Consider the following 17,463-nt stretch of genomic DNA (forward strand, 5'->3'; position numbering starts at 1 on the left):
GGCAGCAGCGTCACGCTCTACGTGCCTCGGGGACGCCCCACACTTTCCCAGCATGCAGCGGGTGATGTCTGAGCAAAGATGGCGGAAGGAGGAGCGGCTGATCTGGATACCCAAAGAGGAGAGGTCGCGGCACTGTTGAAAACACAGCTAAGAAAGGGAGACACTTGGTAAGATTGCAGCTGAAACATTTTCAAAGCTGGCGCGTGGCTGTCAGCTGCCTCCGCGCATGTTGTCAACGCCATGAAGGAGAAGAAAGACGAAGTGACGGGCCGTGTTGACAGTTAGCTCCGAGCTGGCTAACAGGAGCCCGTGAGCTTCATGTGTTTCAGCTTGGCAGGCTAGCGGTGGCTGAGCTAACGCTAGCCGATCGGCTGTTACTGAAGAACGATATAGCCTTGATTATTTTAATGATTATTTTCCGGAGGTCATGATCACCAATTCTAATTTACCATCGTCGCTTTATTTTTTTGACACTATACTTGTGGGGCTACATATTGTTAGCTCATCTTGTTAGCAGGCTAATAGCTACTTGGCTAGACTACCGAAGGTCCAAGTGGTTTGCAGTCTGTCCGTCGACTTCGACAGGGCGGAGTCGGAAAAAAAGCACCTGTCAAAATCACAGAGCCAGCTGGCCAGACATGTAGCAACCTGAACTTAACTCAGCGTAAACAGAGCTACAGTTACAACTATCAATCTAGTGTAAAGTCCCTCGGGGTCAGATTTGTTTAGGGCACTTTAAACAAGGTAGCGTTCACCTGCTCGAGTATTGTTGCTATCACAATTTAACAGACACAAGGACAGAACAAACAACATAAAGCTTTTGGACTTGATTTTACATGTTCTATAATTATGGATTATACCCCTGTTTCTGCATGCTTTACTTCCAGGTACCTTGTAGACAGCCGTTGGTTTAAACAGTGGAAGAAATATGTGGGATTTGACAGTTGGGACAAATACCAGATGGGTGATCAGAATGTCTACCCAGGACCAGTTGATAATTCTGGTCTTCTCAGAGGTAAGATTCTACCGATGTAGAAATGTATTATCTTTACATCATGCTTGTAAATTTGTGACAGTTAAGTATTCTAAAATTAACAACAAAGAGATCAAAGGAAAGGGGAACAAAGACAACATTGTTGACTAAATCTATAGAGAAGGCTTTTGTGGGTTTCATAGAAAGTTCTCTAGCATACCTTTTTGTGTTGTGATACAGTCAGTGCTGGGTCAGTAGTGTAAGTGAGTGGTCTCTCCCCTTTAATCCCCACTGTCCCTCTAGATGGGGATGTGCTTGCCATCAAGGAGCACCTCATCGATGAGCTGGACTACATCCTGGTGCCCACAGAAGGCTGGAATAAGCTTGTCAGCTGGTATGGACTGACAAAGGGCCAGGAACCAATCGCACGCAAGGTATGGCTTTTGTTAACGTAAGATACAGTTGTGTTATATTATGTGTAGTACACAAGTGACTGTTCATTTCGCAGGTACTAAAACCAACATGTAACACAAGCAAGGGTGATTTTTGCTGATGCTAAGTAGCAATAGTGTGTATTTGATGAAGGTCAAGATGTGCACATTAGATACAATTGATGGTAAACGTGATTAATAAGCAAATGACTTTTGAGGACTTTTTTTCATTCATCCTTTAAAACAACTGCCATTATCAAAAAGCATTTTTAATTGCACACATTATAATTGTTTGTGTGCTTTCACTCCATAAGTCGGAGAGAGATATTTTATGACAGCAACCCACAACCTAGCTGACATATACATTATCAAATCCCTGCTTTAAATCTTGCTAGTCATGGAACAGATTCCCCTTCCTCCTCTATCTCTATCATTCTCTCTCTCGTCCCCCCCCGTTCCGTCGACCCTCCCCTTTCGCCATGTATGTTGTGAGACGTATCAGGTCGCCACGGGGTTTCTATTTTCAGGCAACGTTCTCGATGACTGAAAAGCTACATGGAGCGATCTCCGAGACACAACATGCAGGAGGTTCATTATTAGTTTTCTTTTTAACTCCTCGTTTCTTTTGTGTAGCTGTCAGCCTGATGTGTGTTAACAGGCGTTTAGGGTTTAAGAAATTAGTAGGAGTGTACAATCCTCTTGTCTGATTGGCACTTGTGGAGTGTTCCTGCGTGTTCTTGTTTTTTGAAGTGGAGGAATGCCGGCTGAGAGAAGCAGCCTGAAAGCTTCTGAGAGGAGTGCGAGAGACCTATCTAGTATGGGCGGAGGGGTGGGTGGAGTAAATGGTACTGGCTCAGCTTTGGTTTGAGACATTCTTTCAGAGTTTTGACGATGCGTTGGGGTTTTTACTCCGAGCTTACAAACACATGGGTGTCGTACTGGGTGGTAGGATGGGCCCACCGGAGGATTGGAGGGGGGGAACCTGAGCCGTATGTGTTTGCATGAGTACTGCGCTTCTCGGAGACATTTGTGTCGCTGGTACTGTGTGCCTGTTGGAGGGGGCTCACTGGTGAAATAAATAGGCTGGGACCCCTCAGCTGTTTCCACGAGTTGCTGCTAATTTAAGCACTTCACTCTGACTCTGCTTCAATCAGGACACTAGATTAGAGGGGCACAGAGCAAAAGTACTCTGCTTTGTTATCCACCAGAAATTTGACCTGTATAACTTTAATATTTAGTAAAACAGATAAGGAGGATAAAACAATAGCAATAGCTGCATCCTGTATGATGGTATGGTTGCAAGTTTATTCAAGCTTCTGTTTGTTGCCTTAATGTTGTTTGCTAAGAGAACCATTTTGTTAATGTTTGTAATGTGACACAGATGGTAGATTTCCATCTGTTTATCAAGGTAATAGATTTAAAGCCTCTGCTTTTTGTTTACCTGCTGTTACATAATCTTTTCTAAACTGTCAGCTGATATGGTCCAAACATGTCACAGATAACATCAGTGTGTTGTGTAATTAAAACATGATGTGGTTTCTCATTAGAGTGATTGTCACATAGATGCTCGTATAAATACTGTGTGTATTTAACTTATTTTATATCATAGCATTATTAAATTATTAGGTATAGCAGTATGTGCTAATAATGTATTATTTTCCAGGTGGTGGAACAGGGTATGTTTGTGAAGCACTGCAAGGTGGAGGTGTACCTGACAGAGCTCAAGCTCTGCGAAGATAGCAATATGGACAATGTGATCACCAGACGCTTCAGTAAAGCAGACACAATAGGTAGGTGTGGAAAAACTCTGGAGTAATTTGTCAGTATATGTAGTAATGTATTAGGAATATGAATAGCAATGGATTAAAATAAAAAGGTGAGCATAGGCAAAGTGACATATACTTTGGTTCACAGGGATGTATTTTTTTGTGCTGATTAATATTCACGCTTTGCCACAGACATGATCGAGAAGGACATGAGGAAGCTGTTCAGCATTCCTGATGAAAAGGAGACCAGGCTGTGGAATAGGTACATGAGCAACACCTTTGAGCCACTCAACAAGCCTGACAGCACCATCCAAGACGCTGGCCTCTATCAAGGACAGGTAGGAAGTTTTTTCCACTTTCACCTGACATTGGTCCAGAGTGAAGAGTCTGAATAACCATGTCGGGTTGGGAACCAAATATAGTTTGTTATGAAATAGCCGGTAATTGGTACAAAGTAGAACTTCTTTTTCAGCCTTATTTGGTTTTGTAGCCACAATGTTATCACAGCCAGCAGGGGGCACTTTAACTAATCACAGTAGCACCAGGAAACTAAAGGCTCATTTGTACTCACTTCTTTATAGTGTGCCACAAAACAAATGTAATCGCCACAGGTGGTGCTGTGACACGTTACAGCTCTGCTGTTCTGTTGATGTTCAGGTACATGCTGGTGATGATCTCCCCTGCATAACCCAATGGAAAAAATCTTACGTGAATAAATAGATCAGGGCATTTAACCGACCCTGAACAGTGAAGCTGGAATTTGAAGGCATTGTCCTGTATCAAAACCTTTTAAAAACCCATTTAAAAAGTCCAGATGAAGTGAAGTGAAAAGTGAATACAAGCGTTTGGGACCTTTAAACTAGACAAAGCAGATGGAGCCCTATTTTCGATCTGCCGTCTCCCACAGGTTCTTGTAATAGAGCAGAAGAATGACGACGGCACGTGGCCCCGAGGCTCCACAGCACCCAAGTGAGTGAACAGCACATCACAAAGCCACGTGTCTCTGTTAGCCCAAGGAAGAGGTTACCACAGAAATTGAGTGCAGTTTCCTGTGTATCCAAAGACCACTGAGTTACACATAGGAAGCGGATAACTGAGCTGCTAAGGACTAAAACTGAAGGAAAACAACTCATGACACAACAAAAGAAAGATTTCTCTCTCGCTAAAGCACCTCATCATCTTCAAAAACAAATTCCTTCACTTTGCTTATCTCTTTTGCTTGAACCTTTGTTGCTGACCGACCCCTTTTCTTTACTTTATATCATCTCAGTTTTATTTAGTGGATGTTCGCACGGCTCGTTATTTCCTCCACTCTAACTCATGGTCTATTCTTTATCTTTTTGAAGGTCATCTGGTGCTTCCAATCTCTCTGCTTTGCCAAAGATCTCGCCTTCATCTATCACAAACAATCATAACAGCAGCTTCAACAGCAGGAAGTAAGGCTTAGTAGTGGGGTGGGTGTGGATGCCAACAGCCAGAGATGGAGCTCGGAGGTTTAGCTTAGCACAGAACATCACATTAACCTACATGGAATTGGCTTTTCAAGTGGTAACGGGAACAATGAAATGTGCATTAACTGTGTGATTGCTAAAATTAAGTGACGTCACCCCTGTTTTGACCAGTTTCCACTCATACCCAGTCACAGCTCTTTCTCTGGCTCTGGTTCAACTGTGAACGCTGTCTCCTTATGATGCTGTTTTAACTATAAGAGCTGATCGCAGGAAGGGGGAAAGGGGCTTAGGATGGATTGATCTCCTCTATGACAGCAGTGTTTTCTATAAATGGTGCATGAGTGTCTCTGGGTGCTTTAGTCAGCATTTAAATATATTGGTTATTAGTCATAGTGATTTTCCTACCTGACCTTCTGATAGCTGTGGTTACGGCGACAAAAATATAGTTAATGTCAGAATGATTAGAACCAATAATATTTGTCATGACGTTATCTTTCTGCTTTGTTTCACTCCACAGTCAATCACATTTAAATGATGACATGTCATCATTAACTATTGTGTAATTACAAATCTGGGACAAGTTTGGCACAGAACGTTCGCAACAGTTTACGCAGGTGTGTCAAAATAACATGAACTGAACTTTTGTTATATTAAAATTCATAAGGATTTTAATTAATTGCATTATTCTACTTTGCATATAGTTGTAGGATTCGATTATGTAAGTTTCTTTGCAAATTAGGCATTTAGGCAAAATTTGCAGTACAAACAAGAATAATTTTGGTGGTTCAGCCCAACTAATGTTAATTGTGGTTTCTTTAAAAACAACGCATGGCTTTTAATGATTCCTGCGTTAACGAGGTGATTCAACACTGTCAAACATCTGCAATCTTCCTGCTCAGCCCAGACATTGATTTTTGGTAGCAGTGGACAGTCCTGTCTCAATTCTCATTGTTGCAATTATTATTATTATTATTATTATTATTATTATTATTATTATTATTATTATTATTATTATTATTATTATTATTATTATTGTACATATACAGGTTTCCAGTTTCAGAAAGCAGAGGGTATCACAGGCCACCACCATACTCCCTTCTGGCACATAGGCCTGAGAAGTTCTTTCTCCTTATAGTGTAGGATTGTTTTCATAAATCTTTCCGCTTAGACATATTTCTAGCAATAAATCAAACCGACACTCAGCAAACCCATTTGCTTTACCTTATCAAGCTCTTGATTAAGTGCACAAGGTGTGGCTGGGACACCACCAGGTTTGCAGGAGGTTGAATCATTTTGAGACTGCAGTAGTGGATAAAAGTTGACTTACTCCAAACATTAGTCATGTTGAACTATTTAAATTGTCTATTAATTGCGCTATAACTCCTTATTCCAAATAAGGAGTTATTTTGCCTGTAAAGTCAGTTCACAGAAACTGTAGTAAATATCCACCAGTCAAATTTCCTGCTATGCCAGAATGACCTGCGGTTCAGTTTTCTATTAGCTTCCAGTTTCTGTTTAGGAAAAATGTGACTGTAGCCGGAATAATGTTGGCTTGTAAATTGCAGGCACCCAGAGGCTCAGTCATTCCTCTGCTAGAGAGCACTGCTCCACTGTGGGCGGAGCTTTCTGCTCTGCTGTTCAGGAGACTTTGCTCTGCCCTTCTTTCCACCTAGTGTGTGAGTGCATCGCATCACTTATTACTACTGGCGTGCAGAAACAATAGCCACATGCTCAGTCGAGAAAGAAGGCGATATTGATGGCGATGGAGGAAGTTGAGGTGACCTGAAGCGACCCTTTCTCCATCTATTACATGCGCAGTGAAGCTCTCTCCATTATGTTTTAGTACGTTACCCTACTGGCTTCTGGGTGGGAGCTTGGTTTCACATTTCCATTTCTCTGCATTTTACTATTTGATGGCAGCGACATCATTTTTTTTTTTTTGCAAACACATGGGGAAATTGGATCTTCAGTCCCAACAGTTCCTGCGTCGCTGATCTAATGTAGCGCCAGCGACGTCGCTTCCTCTAAATTATGCATGGGCCCTCTTTTATCATATGAAGTGTGTCTGCATTACATAACACTTGTCTTTTTGATTTTGCGGTTTTGGCCTGGTTGGTTTAACCACAGCAGTGATGCTCAGTAATAGCAGTAAGTGTCACTGTGCAGTGTCCCCTGATTATTGCAGGCAGACTCTCTCGCTCGCTCGCTCGCTCTCTCTCTCTCTCTCTCTCACTCTCTGTGTCTCTTAGACTCTCGTCTCCCCTGAGCACATGTTCTGCAGTCTAAGTGACCTTCAGAATACATTGAATCTGTTCCCGCTCCCCTCGTTGCTCTACCCTGTTTTAAAACCCGCCCCTCTTTTCTTTGGACTTTTATTATACTTATTGGGACCCTCCCTTTTTTAATCCATGGAATTTTAAAGAGCATATTGGAGAGTCAGGCTTGTGAATACTGCAGCCTCAGCTGGATGCAGTGGATCAGCTGCTGCCTCCATCCCAATCTGGTGTCTCCCCCCGCCTTTTTCTACTGTCTGCCCCTCCCCCTTGTTCTGTCGTCCTCTACCTCCCTCCCTCCCTCCCTCCCTTCCGCTCTCCTTCTGAGCACCTCTAGCTTCAGTAGCAGTAGTCTTGAGCATCCTTGCTGCTGCTGCTGCTGCTATAAATATCTGCTGATAGCCATAAGGCAGCAAAGAGCAGCAGGCAGGCCAGAGGGAGGACAGGACAGTGCAGGACAGACGTCTGAGGAAACGGGATAAAAAGATGGCACGCAGTCGAGCTCAAAAGAGAAGAGGGGGGGAGAAGACAAGAGTGGAGCTGCTTACTTAGTTCTACGGAACAAAAGAGTGTTTTTTTTTTTTTTTTTTTGGCCTTTGCTGAACCTGTAAGTCAAGTATAAGCCTGAACGTAAATACTGAAATTGAGCTACACTGGGATAAGTTAAGTGAACATGGAGCTCAGCGGTGGATGACTGCAACGGGACTTTCCTTCCTCAGCCTCGAAAAGCAAGGATTTTCATGCACCTGAGCCGACCTCAGCCCGATCTAGGCTCGTGGGCCTTTAGATTCACCCGGACATGTGGGCCGGCACGGGCCGGGGCGGGGCTGAGATGTCATGCTCCTGTGTTGCTGGTGGTGCCTGAGGCCTGAGGCGGTGGACCTGGACAGCAGGAGGGTTGACCACTGCGTGCTGAACTGCGAGGCCACTGCCTCCACCACCATCACAGCTCTCGCGCTGCCGTGGGAGCCGGAAACGCTCAGCGATGGCTTGCAGCCCTCTCAGAGGTCGGCTCGTTGCTGGGGTCTGGGGAGGCCCAGGGTTAAGCTTTACTAGAAACCCCTAAGAGGATGTTTAAGTTCAGATAGCAGGGGTGGATGGGTTTGAAACGTAGTTTTGTGTACGGGTGAAAAGAAAATTGGGAACTAACGACTCACTTTTGGTTTAATATTGTCTTGTTTCAGTGTCAATCAATAACATGTCTGAGTTTGGAGGAGTCTTCCTAATTTTGTGTAATCATGTTTATTGCACAGTGTGAAGAATTCGAGCTATAGTCTGTCATCATACCACCCGTACAACAACAGCTATGACTACTCGGACCAGAGCAGGCAGAGTGAGCGCTCGGGTCTCTGTGGGCTCTCCAACCTGGGCAACACCTGCTTTATGAACTCTGCTGTGCAGGTAACAAGCTCTCCATCGTTCTAAAGCAGCAAAGTGCCTAAATCCACGCTCCGGTGATAATTGTCGTGTCTGCATTTCCATTCCTCAGTGTTTGAGTAATATTCCTCCACTCACCGATTACTTCCTCAAAGACAAGTACACGGACGAGCTGAACGAGGACAACCCGCTGGGAATGAAAGGCGAGATCGCCAAAGCCTACGCTGAGCTTATAAAGCAGCTGTGGTCGGGCAAATACAGCTACGTTACTCCAAGACCTTTCAAGGTGACCATGTGGGAAAAAAAGCACAGAAGGAAATGTACTTTTCCAAAGATGTTAAAAGACGTGTTGGACGTAAAAGGCTAAAATGTAGGCATGTATTATTTTTCTTTTCCATTCCTTAGACCCAGGTGGGCCGCTTTGCACCCCAGTTCTCTGGCTACCAGCAGCAGGACTCTCATGAGCTGCTGGCCTTCCTCCTGGACGGGCTTCACGAGGACTTGAACCGCATCAGGAAGAAGCCCTACATCCAGCTGAAGGATGCCAACGGAAGGCCCGATAAAGTGAGTTCGGCTAGGGTTTTGCTTTTGTTTCACACGCTACCCTTTGTTTCACAATCTGCCATCGGCGTTCGCCACAGGTGGTGGCGGAGGAGGCGTGGGAGAACCACATCAAGAGAAACGACTCCATCATAGTGGACATTTTCCACGGCCTTTTCAAGTCCACCCTGGTGTGTCCGGTGTGCGCCAAGGTCTCTGTGACGTTCGACCCCTTCTGCTACTTGACCCTGCCCCTTCCCATGAAGAAGGAGCGCACCCTGGAGGTCTTTCTAGTCAGACTAGACCCTCTGGCCAAACCCACACAGGTAACATGCAACCGCCGTAAGCGTTGAACCATAATCTTTAAAAACAACAGTAATGGATGGTTATTTTTCCCTGTTTCAGTACAAGCTAACGGTACCAAAGGTGGGCTACATTTCTGACCTGTGCACCTCCCTCTCCATCCTGTCTGGCGTGCCTGCTGAGAAGGTATGAATTTCAACTCTGCTCTGAGCAGTAACATTACTCATTCATGAGCCGTCTCACTATAATGCTGAGTAGACCAAAATAAAATTGGTCGACTTTTCATTTTCCTTAAAAAGTGTAGATGATTATAAACTAAGGCTCGGTGTGTCATTAATGTCTGATGTGTGATTTTTCTCTCTTTGCCAATTGTTATTTTTCTTTCTCCCAGATGATCGTAACGGACATCTACAATCACCGGTTCCATCGGATCTTCGCCACTAATGAGAATCTCAGCAGTATTATGGAGAGAGATGATATCTATGTGTGAGTGTCAGGCTCGGCCGACTACAATCCCGATCCGTTTGAAGTCTCAACATTTATAAAAAACCAAACCAAAAACATCTCCTCCCTGCAGATTCGAGGTGGCGGTGAACAGGGTGGAGGATACGGACCACGTAGTGATCCCAGTGCACCTGAGGGAGAAGTACAAGCAGTCGGGATACAACCACACCAGCACGCCGCTGTTCGGGCAGCCCTTCCTCATCGCTGTCCCCAGGACCCTCAGTGAGGACAAGCTCTACAACATGCTGCTGCTGCGCCTCTGGTGCGTCCAAACCCCTCAATCTAAACCTACATGGTACAGTTTTTCAAAAGTTGACAGGTAAACCTCTCGTTTGCAGCCGGTTTGTGCGATCGCCAGTAGAGGAGGATGAGGAGGATTGTGAGGAGACACAATCAACCAAACAACACACTGTAAATGGTAATGCCACTAATGGACTGCTGGAGGAGGGGTCGCCGAGTGAGTGCAAACACCCACGCACGCACATAACGTGTTTCTCGTGTTCAGATTTCTGTAACGTCCGTCCGTGTCGTCCGTGTCGTCTGTGTCGTCCGTGTCGTCCGTCAGGCGAGATGGAGACGGACGAGCAGGACGACGAGTCCAGTCAAGACCAAGAGTTACCCTCCGAGAATGACAACAGCCAGTCGGAGGACTCCGTGGGAGGGGACAACGAGCTGGAGAACGGCGTGGTCGCGCCGCAGAACTCCACCAAAGGCCAGCAGACGACCGGGCACAGCAAAAAGAGACTTTTTACATTCCAGTTCAATAACATGGGCAAAACGGATTTCTTGCTCATTAAGGAGGACACCAGGCAGATTCGCTTTGATGAGGGACACCTTAGACTCAGTGGTAAGAAATCCCCCCCTCAGTTTCCTTTTTGTGCAAATAAATGAACGAATCCTCTCAGATTTCAGTCATAGCCTAGAAATATAAATCAATGGTGTAATACTCTGTTGTTTAGCATAATATAACACTAAGTGTGTGTCTGTGTTGTGTCCACATTTCCACAGACCGCTCTTATCTCTCTTTGGACTGGGAACCGGAGATCAAGAAGAAGTACTTTGATGAGACCGTCGTTGAGGTAAACTTCCAACCAGCATAGATATGCACAGTAATTGAATATAGTAATCAGTAAATACTTACTTTGATTTTAACTACTCAACTCATGTCCATTTAAGTCACCTAGATTAATCTATGTATAAGTTAGTGTGTCTGATCTATTTTTGGGTGACATTGCAATCTGTGTCCAATGAAACACAACAGTTCAGTAGTAAGTGTTTCAGCTGTGTGTATGTGTTTGTCTCTTCCTGAAAGCAGGACATTGATAAGCATGAGAGCATGGAGTACAAGCCTCAGAAGAAGGCATTCTTCAAGCTGAATGACTGCATTGAACTGTTCACCACTAAGGAGAAGCTGGGAGCGGAGGATCCATGGTGAGGGACGCACACACGCTGTGGAGAAAGCCCACCTCGGGTTTAAGGCACCCCCTGCTAACGAGCTCTCAATTTGATGTCTCAGGTACTGTCCGAACTGTAAGCAGCACCAACAGGCCACCAAGAAGCTGGACCTGTGGTCTCTGCCTCCAGTGCTGGTGGTCCACCTCAAACGCTTCTCCTACAGCCGCTACATGAGGGATAAACTGGACTCCCTCGTTGACTTCCCGCTCAGGTACACTCACTCTGTCACAATTAGCAATTCATCAGCCCACAGGCAGACTGGAACCAAAGCACAGCACAATGCACAGTTTATACATATATGACAAATACTCTCCATGCGTCTGCTCTATATCTCACCCATTTATTTTTGCCATTTTGCTCTTTTAGAGATTTGGATATGTCAGAGTTTCTGATCAACCCCAACGCTGGGCCCTGTCGCTATGACCTCATTGCTGTATCCAACCACTATGGTGGAATGGGTGGAGGCCACTGTAAGGCTTGCATCCCACAAACATGTTTTACAGATAAATTGGTTTTGTTGCTTTACGAGGATGAAGAGCAGCGTAACTGCTGTAGGGATGTGTTTATTTTTAATTTTTATTTTCACCCTTCGCAGATACTGCCTACGCCAAGAACAAAGACGATGGAAAGTGGTACAACTTTGATGACAGCAGTGTGTCTCCTGCCAGCGAGGATCAGATAGTGGTGAGTGCAAAAAGCCTGACTTACTTTGTGTTCATCAAAGGCCGGACTGCACGACAGATTCATTTCCCCAAAGTAAAGTGTTTAGCTTGTGATTACTGTAATTATGACATCGCCAAACAGAACAATGTCTCAAAGAGGGTGTTGATAATCTTAAAGCACAAACAAGTCCACAAAATGCTTTAGTCAATTAATACATTACACATACAGAGAATATTAAATGGAGCTTCATTAGTGAATCCTTAAACTTGACTTTGTGTTTGTCTTTCAGTCTAAAGCAGGATACGTGCTTTTCTACCAGCGGCAGGACACGGTCAAAGGCACAGGCTACTTCGCTCTTGACCGTGAGGAGGAAGAAGAGGATGAGGAGGAGGAAGGAGAGGAGGAGGAGGAGGAGAACAGTAACAAGGAGAAAAAGACTGCCTCGTCTGCCGCTGGAGCCGCCGCCGCTCAGAGCGACGAGGAGGACCCCAACGAGAACCTGCGCCGGAAGAACGACAACGAGCAGGAAGACGAGGAGGAAGAGGACGAGGAAGAGGAGGATGAGGAGGAGCAGGCGCCCAATCAAGACGTCGCCATGAAAACCAACTGAGGCGATGAAGGATAGGAATAAAATGGAGAGAAAGACTGGGATCTTTCCATCCAAAGCCATATGGACACAGCATGGCAGCGGGCGTCACCCGTCCCCACCCGGCGGCTCAGACTCGGCCGCTCGACAGGCGGAGCCACTGCGGGGGTGTCGGCTGATGGGTCAGGGAGCTACCGCGGTACTCAACTCTAGGAAATCAGGGCCCTCCTCTGTGGATTGACCACTGGTGTGAGCGTGCGTGTGTATGTGTGCGTGCGTGCGTGCGTGGGTGTGTATGTGTGCGTGCGTGCGTGCGTGCGTGCGGCCATGTTCATTCGTCCAAAACTTGCTCACAGATCAACACCAGGATTTAGAGGCTCCATTTTACACCAGTGCTGTTCTCTGCTTTTTGTGTTGTTTTCTCACGTGTGTGTGTGTATTATATTATACACACATCTGAGAGCAGTGGATTGTTGGCATATCATTTTAGTATGATTTCGTAAATATTTTAAACACTGGGGTTTTCATGATGCGCTGATTCCTTTGGATCTTGCACAATCACTAACCATCCCCTTTTTTTTTTAATGTATTACTACTATACTGCCAGGCGATACAGCTGTTTGGCAATGAAACCTTCTCTCTGTAGGTTTCCTGGCATCAAAATGCTGCCCATGGTCAGCCACGGGTGAGACCGGGTCTGCAGTCTAGACCAGGAGAGGAGATGCACTTAGTTGTTTTAATGTCAGACAGACAAATTGCCTCAGCTTCAGTACTTTCAGTAGTAGCATTAATCTCTGCGATTCAAGGTCCTGCGTCGGCCACCTCTCTCTCTCTCCAGTGAATTACGGACTAAAACCTCTAGCGAAGCATGAGCAAATTCAGTTTAGGCATCTTTTAGCTGCAGAAAATCAATCGGACAAAGCTGTTTCAGAGTTCTCAGCTGTTGAGATCCAGAAGATCAGAACATCAGAACCCACCTCCGAGCACGGGCTTCCTGTGGATGAAGACCGGTGTAACATCTCCTGAGCTCCCCCCGCGTATGCTAACCGTCGTAGTCGTGTTGAAAAGCTTTACCGTGGCTCCACACTGTTCATATCCGAGGCGCTACGAGATTAGGAACGTCAGTGATTTCTTTGGCATCAGATGTGTCGTCTCTTGTTTGGATCACCTCTGCCTTAACTCTTAATCTCCAACCAAGTCGCCTTTCTTTGCACATCTGTGTCGCACCGTTTCTTTTGCATGCCCCCCCCCCCCCCCCCCCCCCCCCCACACAGACACACACACACACACACACACTCCAGAGCGAATGTCCACGTGGTTCGGCTTGTTGTCTCACGGCCATGTCATTTCAACCCACACGAGGGCCAGAATGTATGCTGAATGAAACGAACACTGACCAGATGTATGTGGTTGATGCATTTCAGTTCTTTATCGGGCCAGACTAGTTCTGTTCTTTGTTTTTATTTTTTCATGGCTCTCCTTCTAGGTTTGGTTGAATGTGATAGTTATGAGTTGTTCACCTTCAATATTACCTGAACGAGTTCATGTTGGACGCCCTCTCCAGAGCAAGGGGGCAGACTTCCTTGTGGTCTCGAGCTTTGAGGAGGGTTGGGATAAGGGAGACAAACTGAAAACTACGGGGTGAGTCTGCCTAAAAGGCCTTTTCAGCTTTTGGTCTCATGACACAGTGAAAATATTTAGTGGCAGGTCACTGCAGGAGGTCCCTTCACTGACGCAACTCATAACGAAACAATTCTCCATGGTGGAGTATTACGTTTTCTCCAACTACCTGTTCTTTGCATTGTAAAACAGCATCAATGTACCTGTTGTTGCCTCAGAATATTAGATGTGTACCATGCCTTTATGAGCATCTCTGTGCTTTGAACACGTGGCCAACGTTGCCTCTGCGCTGCCTTGCATTTTGGGCGACTCAACCCCATCCTGACTGACTGACGGACTGAGATGTGACTGCTACTATAGGCTTATACAATACTGTACATAAGAGTTCACTCTGTGAGTGCACATTTGATAAAGTTTATTTATTTATATGTAAGCATTTAATAATGAATAGACAATATATTTAAAACCTTGCAAGACTAGAAATGCTGGGGAAATGTGGCTCGAACCCACACATACACACTAGTTTGCAAAGTCTTGCCTGTGCTCTTGTCAGGGAGGGAATCTTTTAAAACACAAAAAAGGATGATTCTATTGCTTTGGGACTTTTTTTGTAAAAACAATAACCCAGACATCCTTGCATGACGACAGAAAAAGGGTTTCCAGGTTTGACTGCACTTGAGTTCACTTGGGTTTACATTTGAAATGTGCATGTGTATTTATACACAATCTTCAATAAAGTTGTGTAAAGCTTCCTGTGGGTCCTGCTTTGGTTTTATTGGTGTAAAACTAGGAAAATAGATGGGTGATTCACTTGTAGGCCTCTAAGCAAACATAAGTGGTTCCATTCCATAATCTAACTTTTCTGGCACTATTCTAGTAATAATAATGTTTTTAAATATAAGAAATTACAGCAGCATTTTTGCATCACTTCCTGTAATGTGGGAAGGCGTAAAAAGCGTTGCTCTGCCAATATGCTGATGGGTGTCCACCCTGTTTCTCCACCCTGTTTCTCCATCAATGTTTAAAAGGACCAATCACTAGAACAGGTCAAACTGAAAGACAACTGATGGTCTCAGATGATGCGCGAATGAACTCAATTATACTTAACTTATAAATTATATGTTTTGACTGTTGTACATGCAGGAGACATATTATATAATAATAACAACCCTCAACTCACTTTTCCCACTTTATGTTTAAGGTATTTTATTTATGGGAAAATACATTATTGCAATAGCTATTATTTGCTGGTCTTTCTAAATTACGGTATTATTATTATCGTTATTATTCCTATCTTGCCTTTGCACCTTTGCATGTACAGCATGTCACATCATGATGTATTAGGTTGCCAGAGTTTAGAAGATCCAATGAAGCATCGCACTGTGTATAAGGACAAAGGGCTTTCTGGACAGTAGATGGCGCTCCAGTATCCGTTGTATGGTTATACAACACAATACAACTAAACTACTATAAACAAATATACAATATAATAACAATAACAATATACCTCATGGAATTGTTATACTTTTCTGTTGGTAGGGTTTATACTGAGTAATAAACAGTAGTACAACTATGTAATAGGAGTATTATAAATAATAAAAGAACACCATTACATATGCAATATGTATAATAAGGTTGCACATATACCTTTAATTTTGTAAATGTCTGGAATTATAGTTAATTAATTATAGTTTGCACATATGCTATCAAATCTTTTATTGATAGGAATGCCTGACTATGGCAATAACAGAAGATGCTTCCAAAAGTCATGTTTAACAAAGATGTAAAAACTTTATTCACAACAACGATTGTGGACCTACCATAACAAATGTGTCTATCCAAGCTCTGCAACATCAGCTTCATATAAACTGTCAGCTGCGGTACGTTGATGTTAAGCCTCAAAGTGCTGGGTCATTGTCCTGTTCAAAGTGATGAAACGTTTAAAACAGTGAGGTTGGCACTTAACGTGGATTCAAGTTAATATGGGAACTAATTATTTTCTGCCATTTCTAGCTGGGATGTAACACGTCATATCTTTAAAATAGCATTGGAAGAAATATATCTCTATCAGTTGTTACTATTAAAATAACCAATTTCAAACAATTACGCATGGTGTCAAGCATTATGTATAAAGCAGAATTTGTATTTGCCGACTCCTGGTCTGTAGAATGACCAGCTTCTTCCCTTGGTTGGATTGACGTTAAGCCACCAGCTACATCGCGCATTACCGCCACCTACTGGACGGCGAGTGAAACTGAAGCCTGGTAGTAAAACAAAGCTCCTCAGTCTCTGCATTCCTGTAGCGCGTGTGTGAAAGTTTGAGGAGCGCTGTAATGTGCATAGGGTCCAGCCGCGTGTCCGCCAAGGATTGAGCCTCCGAATCAGGGGATCCGTTTGCATTTCAAGAGACAAATCAGCCGCTGAGAGGAATGAAGAAGCAGTCGCGCACCTACACGAGTTGCTGCATTCGCGCGGGGAAACGGGGCGAGGGAGCGTCGCTCGTCGCTCCGCCGTGGACTTGGACACGTTTGCTTTCACTCAAGCGGATCAGACACCGGAGACAACTTTATCCTCCCAGACGCAGACTGGGAGCAAGAGGGGAGAGAGCGAGACAATGGGTTATAAAACAGGCTGCTGCAGTTCAGCTGCAGGGTGAGGGACTGGATGAGGAGTCGGGCTGGGATTTTCCTGGGTTCTCGTTCTCTCAGGCGCTCGAACAAAATATCGGTAACGTGGACTGGAAGCGGGGTTACTGTGACTTTATGTTTTTTCATTGTATTATAACTGTATTGTGAAAGTGTTAAAATCATATGCTGTTTTTTTTTTTTTTGGGGGGGGGGGGGTGCAAGCGTAACTGACTAAATGTGTTTATACTTTTTACATTATCATTATTATTTCAAACTGCGCATTCCAGCGTAATATGTTACTGTTTAACTGAGCACTATTTTCACAACCTTTGCTTGGGACCGACGAACTCACGAGCTCCGACGTCCTTATTTGCCATGTGCCATTTTCTCACCGAGGTCATCTGAGGAGAGCAGCGGGTGCAGGAAATGTGGCAAAGGTGCATCAGATGGCGTTGGGTGGGGTTTTTCGTCTCGTTTTAATGCGCGCACGCCATTTCCCCCCCCGTGCGCTTTTACGCGCGGCGACGCCGAGTTACTGGAGACTCCGAATCCAAGAGACGGGGGTGAAGATGACGGATGGACGGGCCGAGCGCCGGCTGAGGTAGTAGTTTGTGCTGTTGGTCGGGTTTTCATGTTACCCCTAGTGGAGATGACTGCGCAATCTACTGCCTTGCCGGCGACGGCGACGTGCGGCGGATGAAGCGATCGCGATCAGCGTGAAAGAACCTCGCTGGGCTGTTTTCTTTTAAACACAATAGACCGATCGCAGACACTCACGAACAGTGTGTTATTTAAAACCTAAATAAAGGCATATTGACTGGTTTTACTGTTGCATCTGTCTTGTCTTGTTTTAAATTCCCCCGTCTCTATTAAGTGCCGTTCAATCGTAATGAA

At 44.7% G+C, this 17,463-nt stretch overlaps 1 protein-coding gene across 5 annotated transcripts; it reads left to right on the forward strand.

Annotated features, from left to right (window-relative positions):
• The first annotated feature begins 38 nt into the window (after positions 1-38).
• On the forward strand, positions 39-14,693 carry LOC114861582 (ubiquitin carboxyl-terminal hydrolase 15-like). 5 transcript variants are annotated; one of them, XM_029160982.3, is made up of 22 exons: positions 39-167; positions 888-1,015; positions 1,277-1,407; positions 3,068-3,194; positions 3,363-3,508; positions 4,078-4,139; positions 4,517-4,606; positions 8,148-8,295; positions 8,384-8,557; positions 8,677-8,835; positions 8,913-9,137; positions 9,217-9,300; positions 9,506-9,600; positions 9,692-9,880; positions 9,957-10,075; positions 10,184-10,465; positions 10,627-10,697; positions 10,934-11,049; positions 11,135-11,284; positions 11,440-11,543; positions 11,669-11,757; positions 12,026-14,693. In XM_029160982.3, exons 1-22 carry the CDS (start codon positions 79-81, stop codon positions 12,344-12,346), a joined length of 3,099 nt encoding a protein of 1,032 aa, XP_029016815.1. In that variant the 5' UTR covers positions 39-78; the 3' UTR covers positions 12,347-14,693. The 5 variants fall into 5 exon arrangements, with proteins under 5 accessions (XP_029016815.1, XP_029016817.1, XP_040928042.1 ...); XM_029160984.3 differs by lacking the exon at positions 4,517-4,606; XM_041072108.2 differs by lacking the exons at positions 39-167; positions 888-1,015; positions 1,277-1,407 and adding an exon at positions 1,907-1,992.
• The last annotated feature ends 2,770 nt before the right edge of the window (positions 14,694-17,463 follow it).

The sequence above is a fragment of the Betta splendens genome, chromosome 9, assembly GCF_900634795.4.
Source record: "Betta splendens chromosome 9, fBetSpl5.4, whole genome shotgun sequence".
Taxonomy (NCBI): Eukaryota; Metazoa; Chordata; class Actinopteri; order Anabantiformes; family Osphronemidae; genus Betta; species Betta splendens.

Coding starts and splice junctions, on each gene's coding strand:
- LOC114861582 (XM_029160982.3), top strand. CDS start 79: ATGGCGGAAGGAGGAGCGGCTGATCTGGATACCCAAAGAGGAGAGGTC. Junction 168..887: donor CTAAGAAAGGGAGACACTTG/GTAAGATTGCAG, acceptor CTTTACTTCCAG/GTACCTTGTAGACAGCCGTT. Junction 8,296..8,383: donor TTATGAACTCTGCTGTGCAG/GTAACAAGCTCT, acceptor TCCATTCCTCAG/TGTTTGAGTAATATTCCTCC.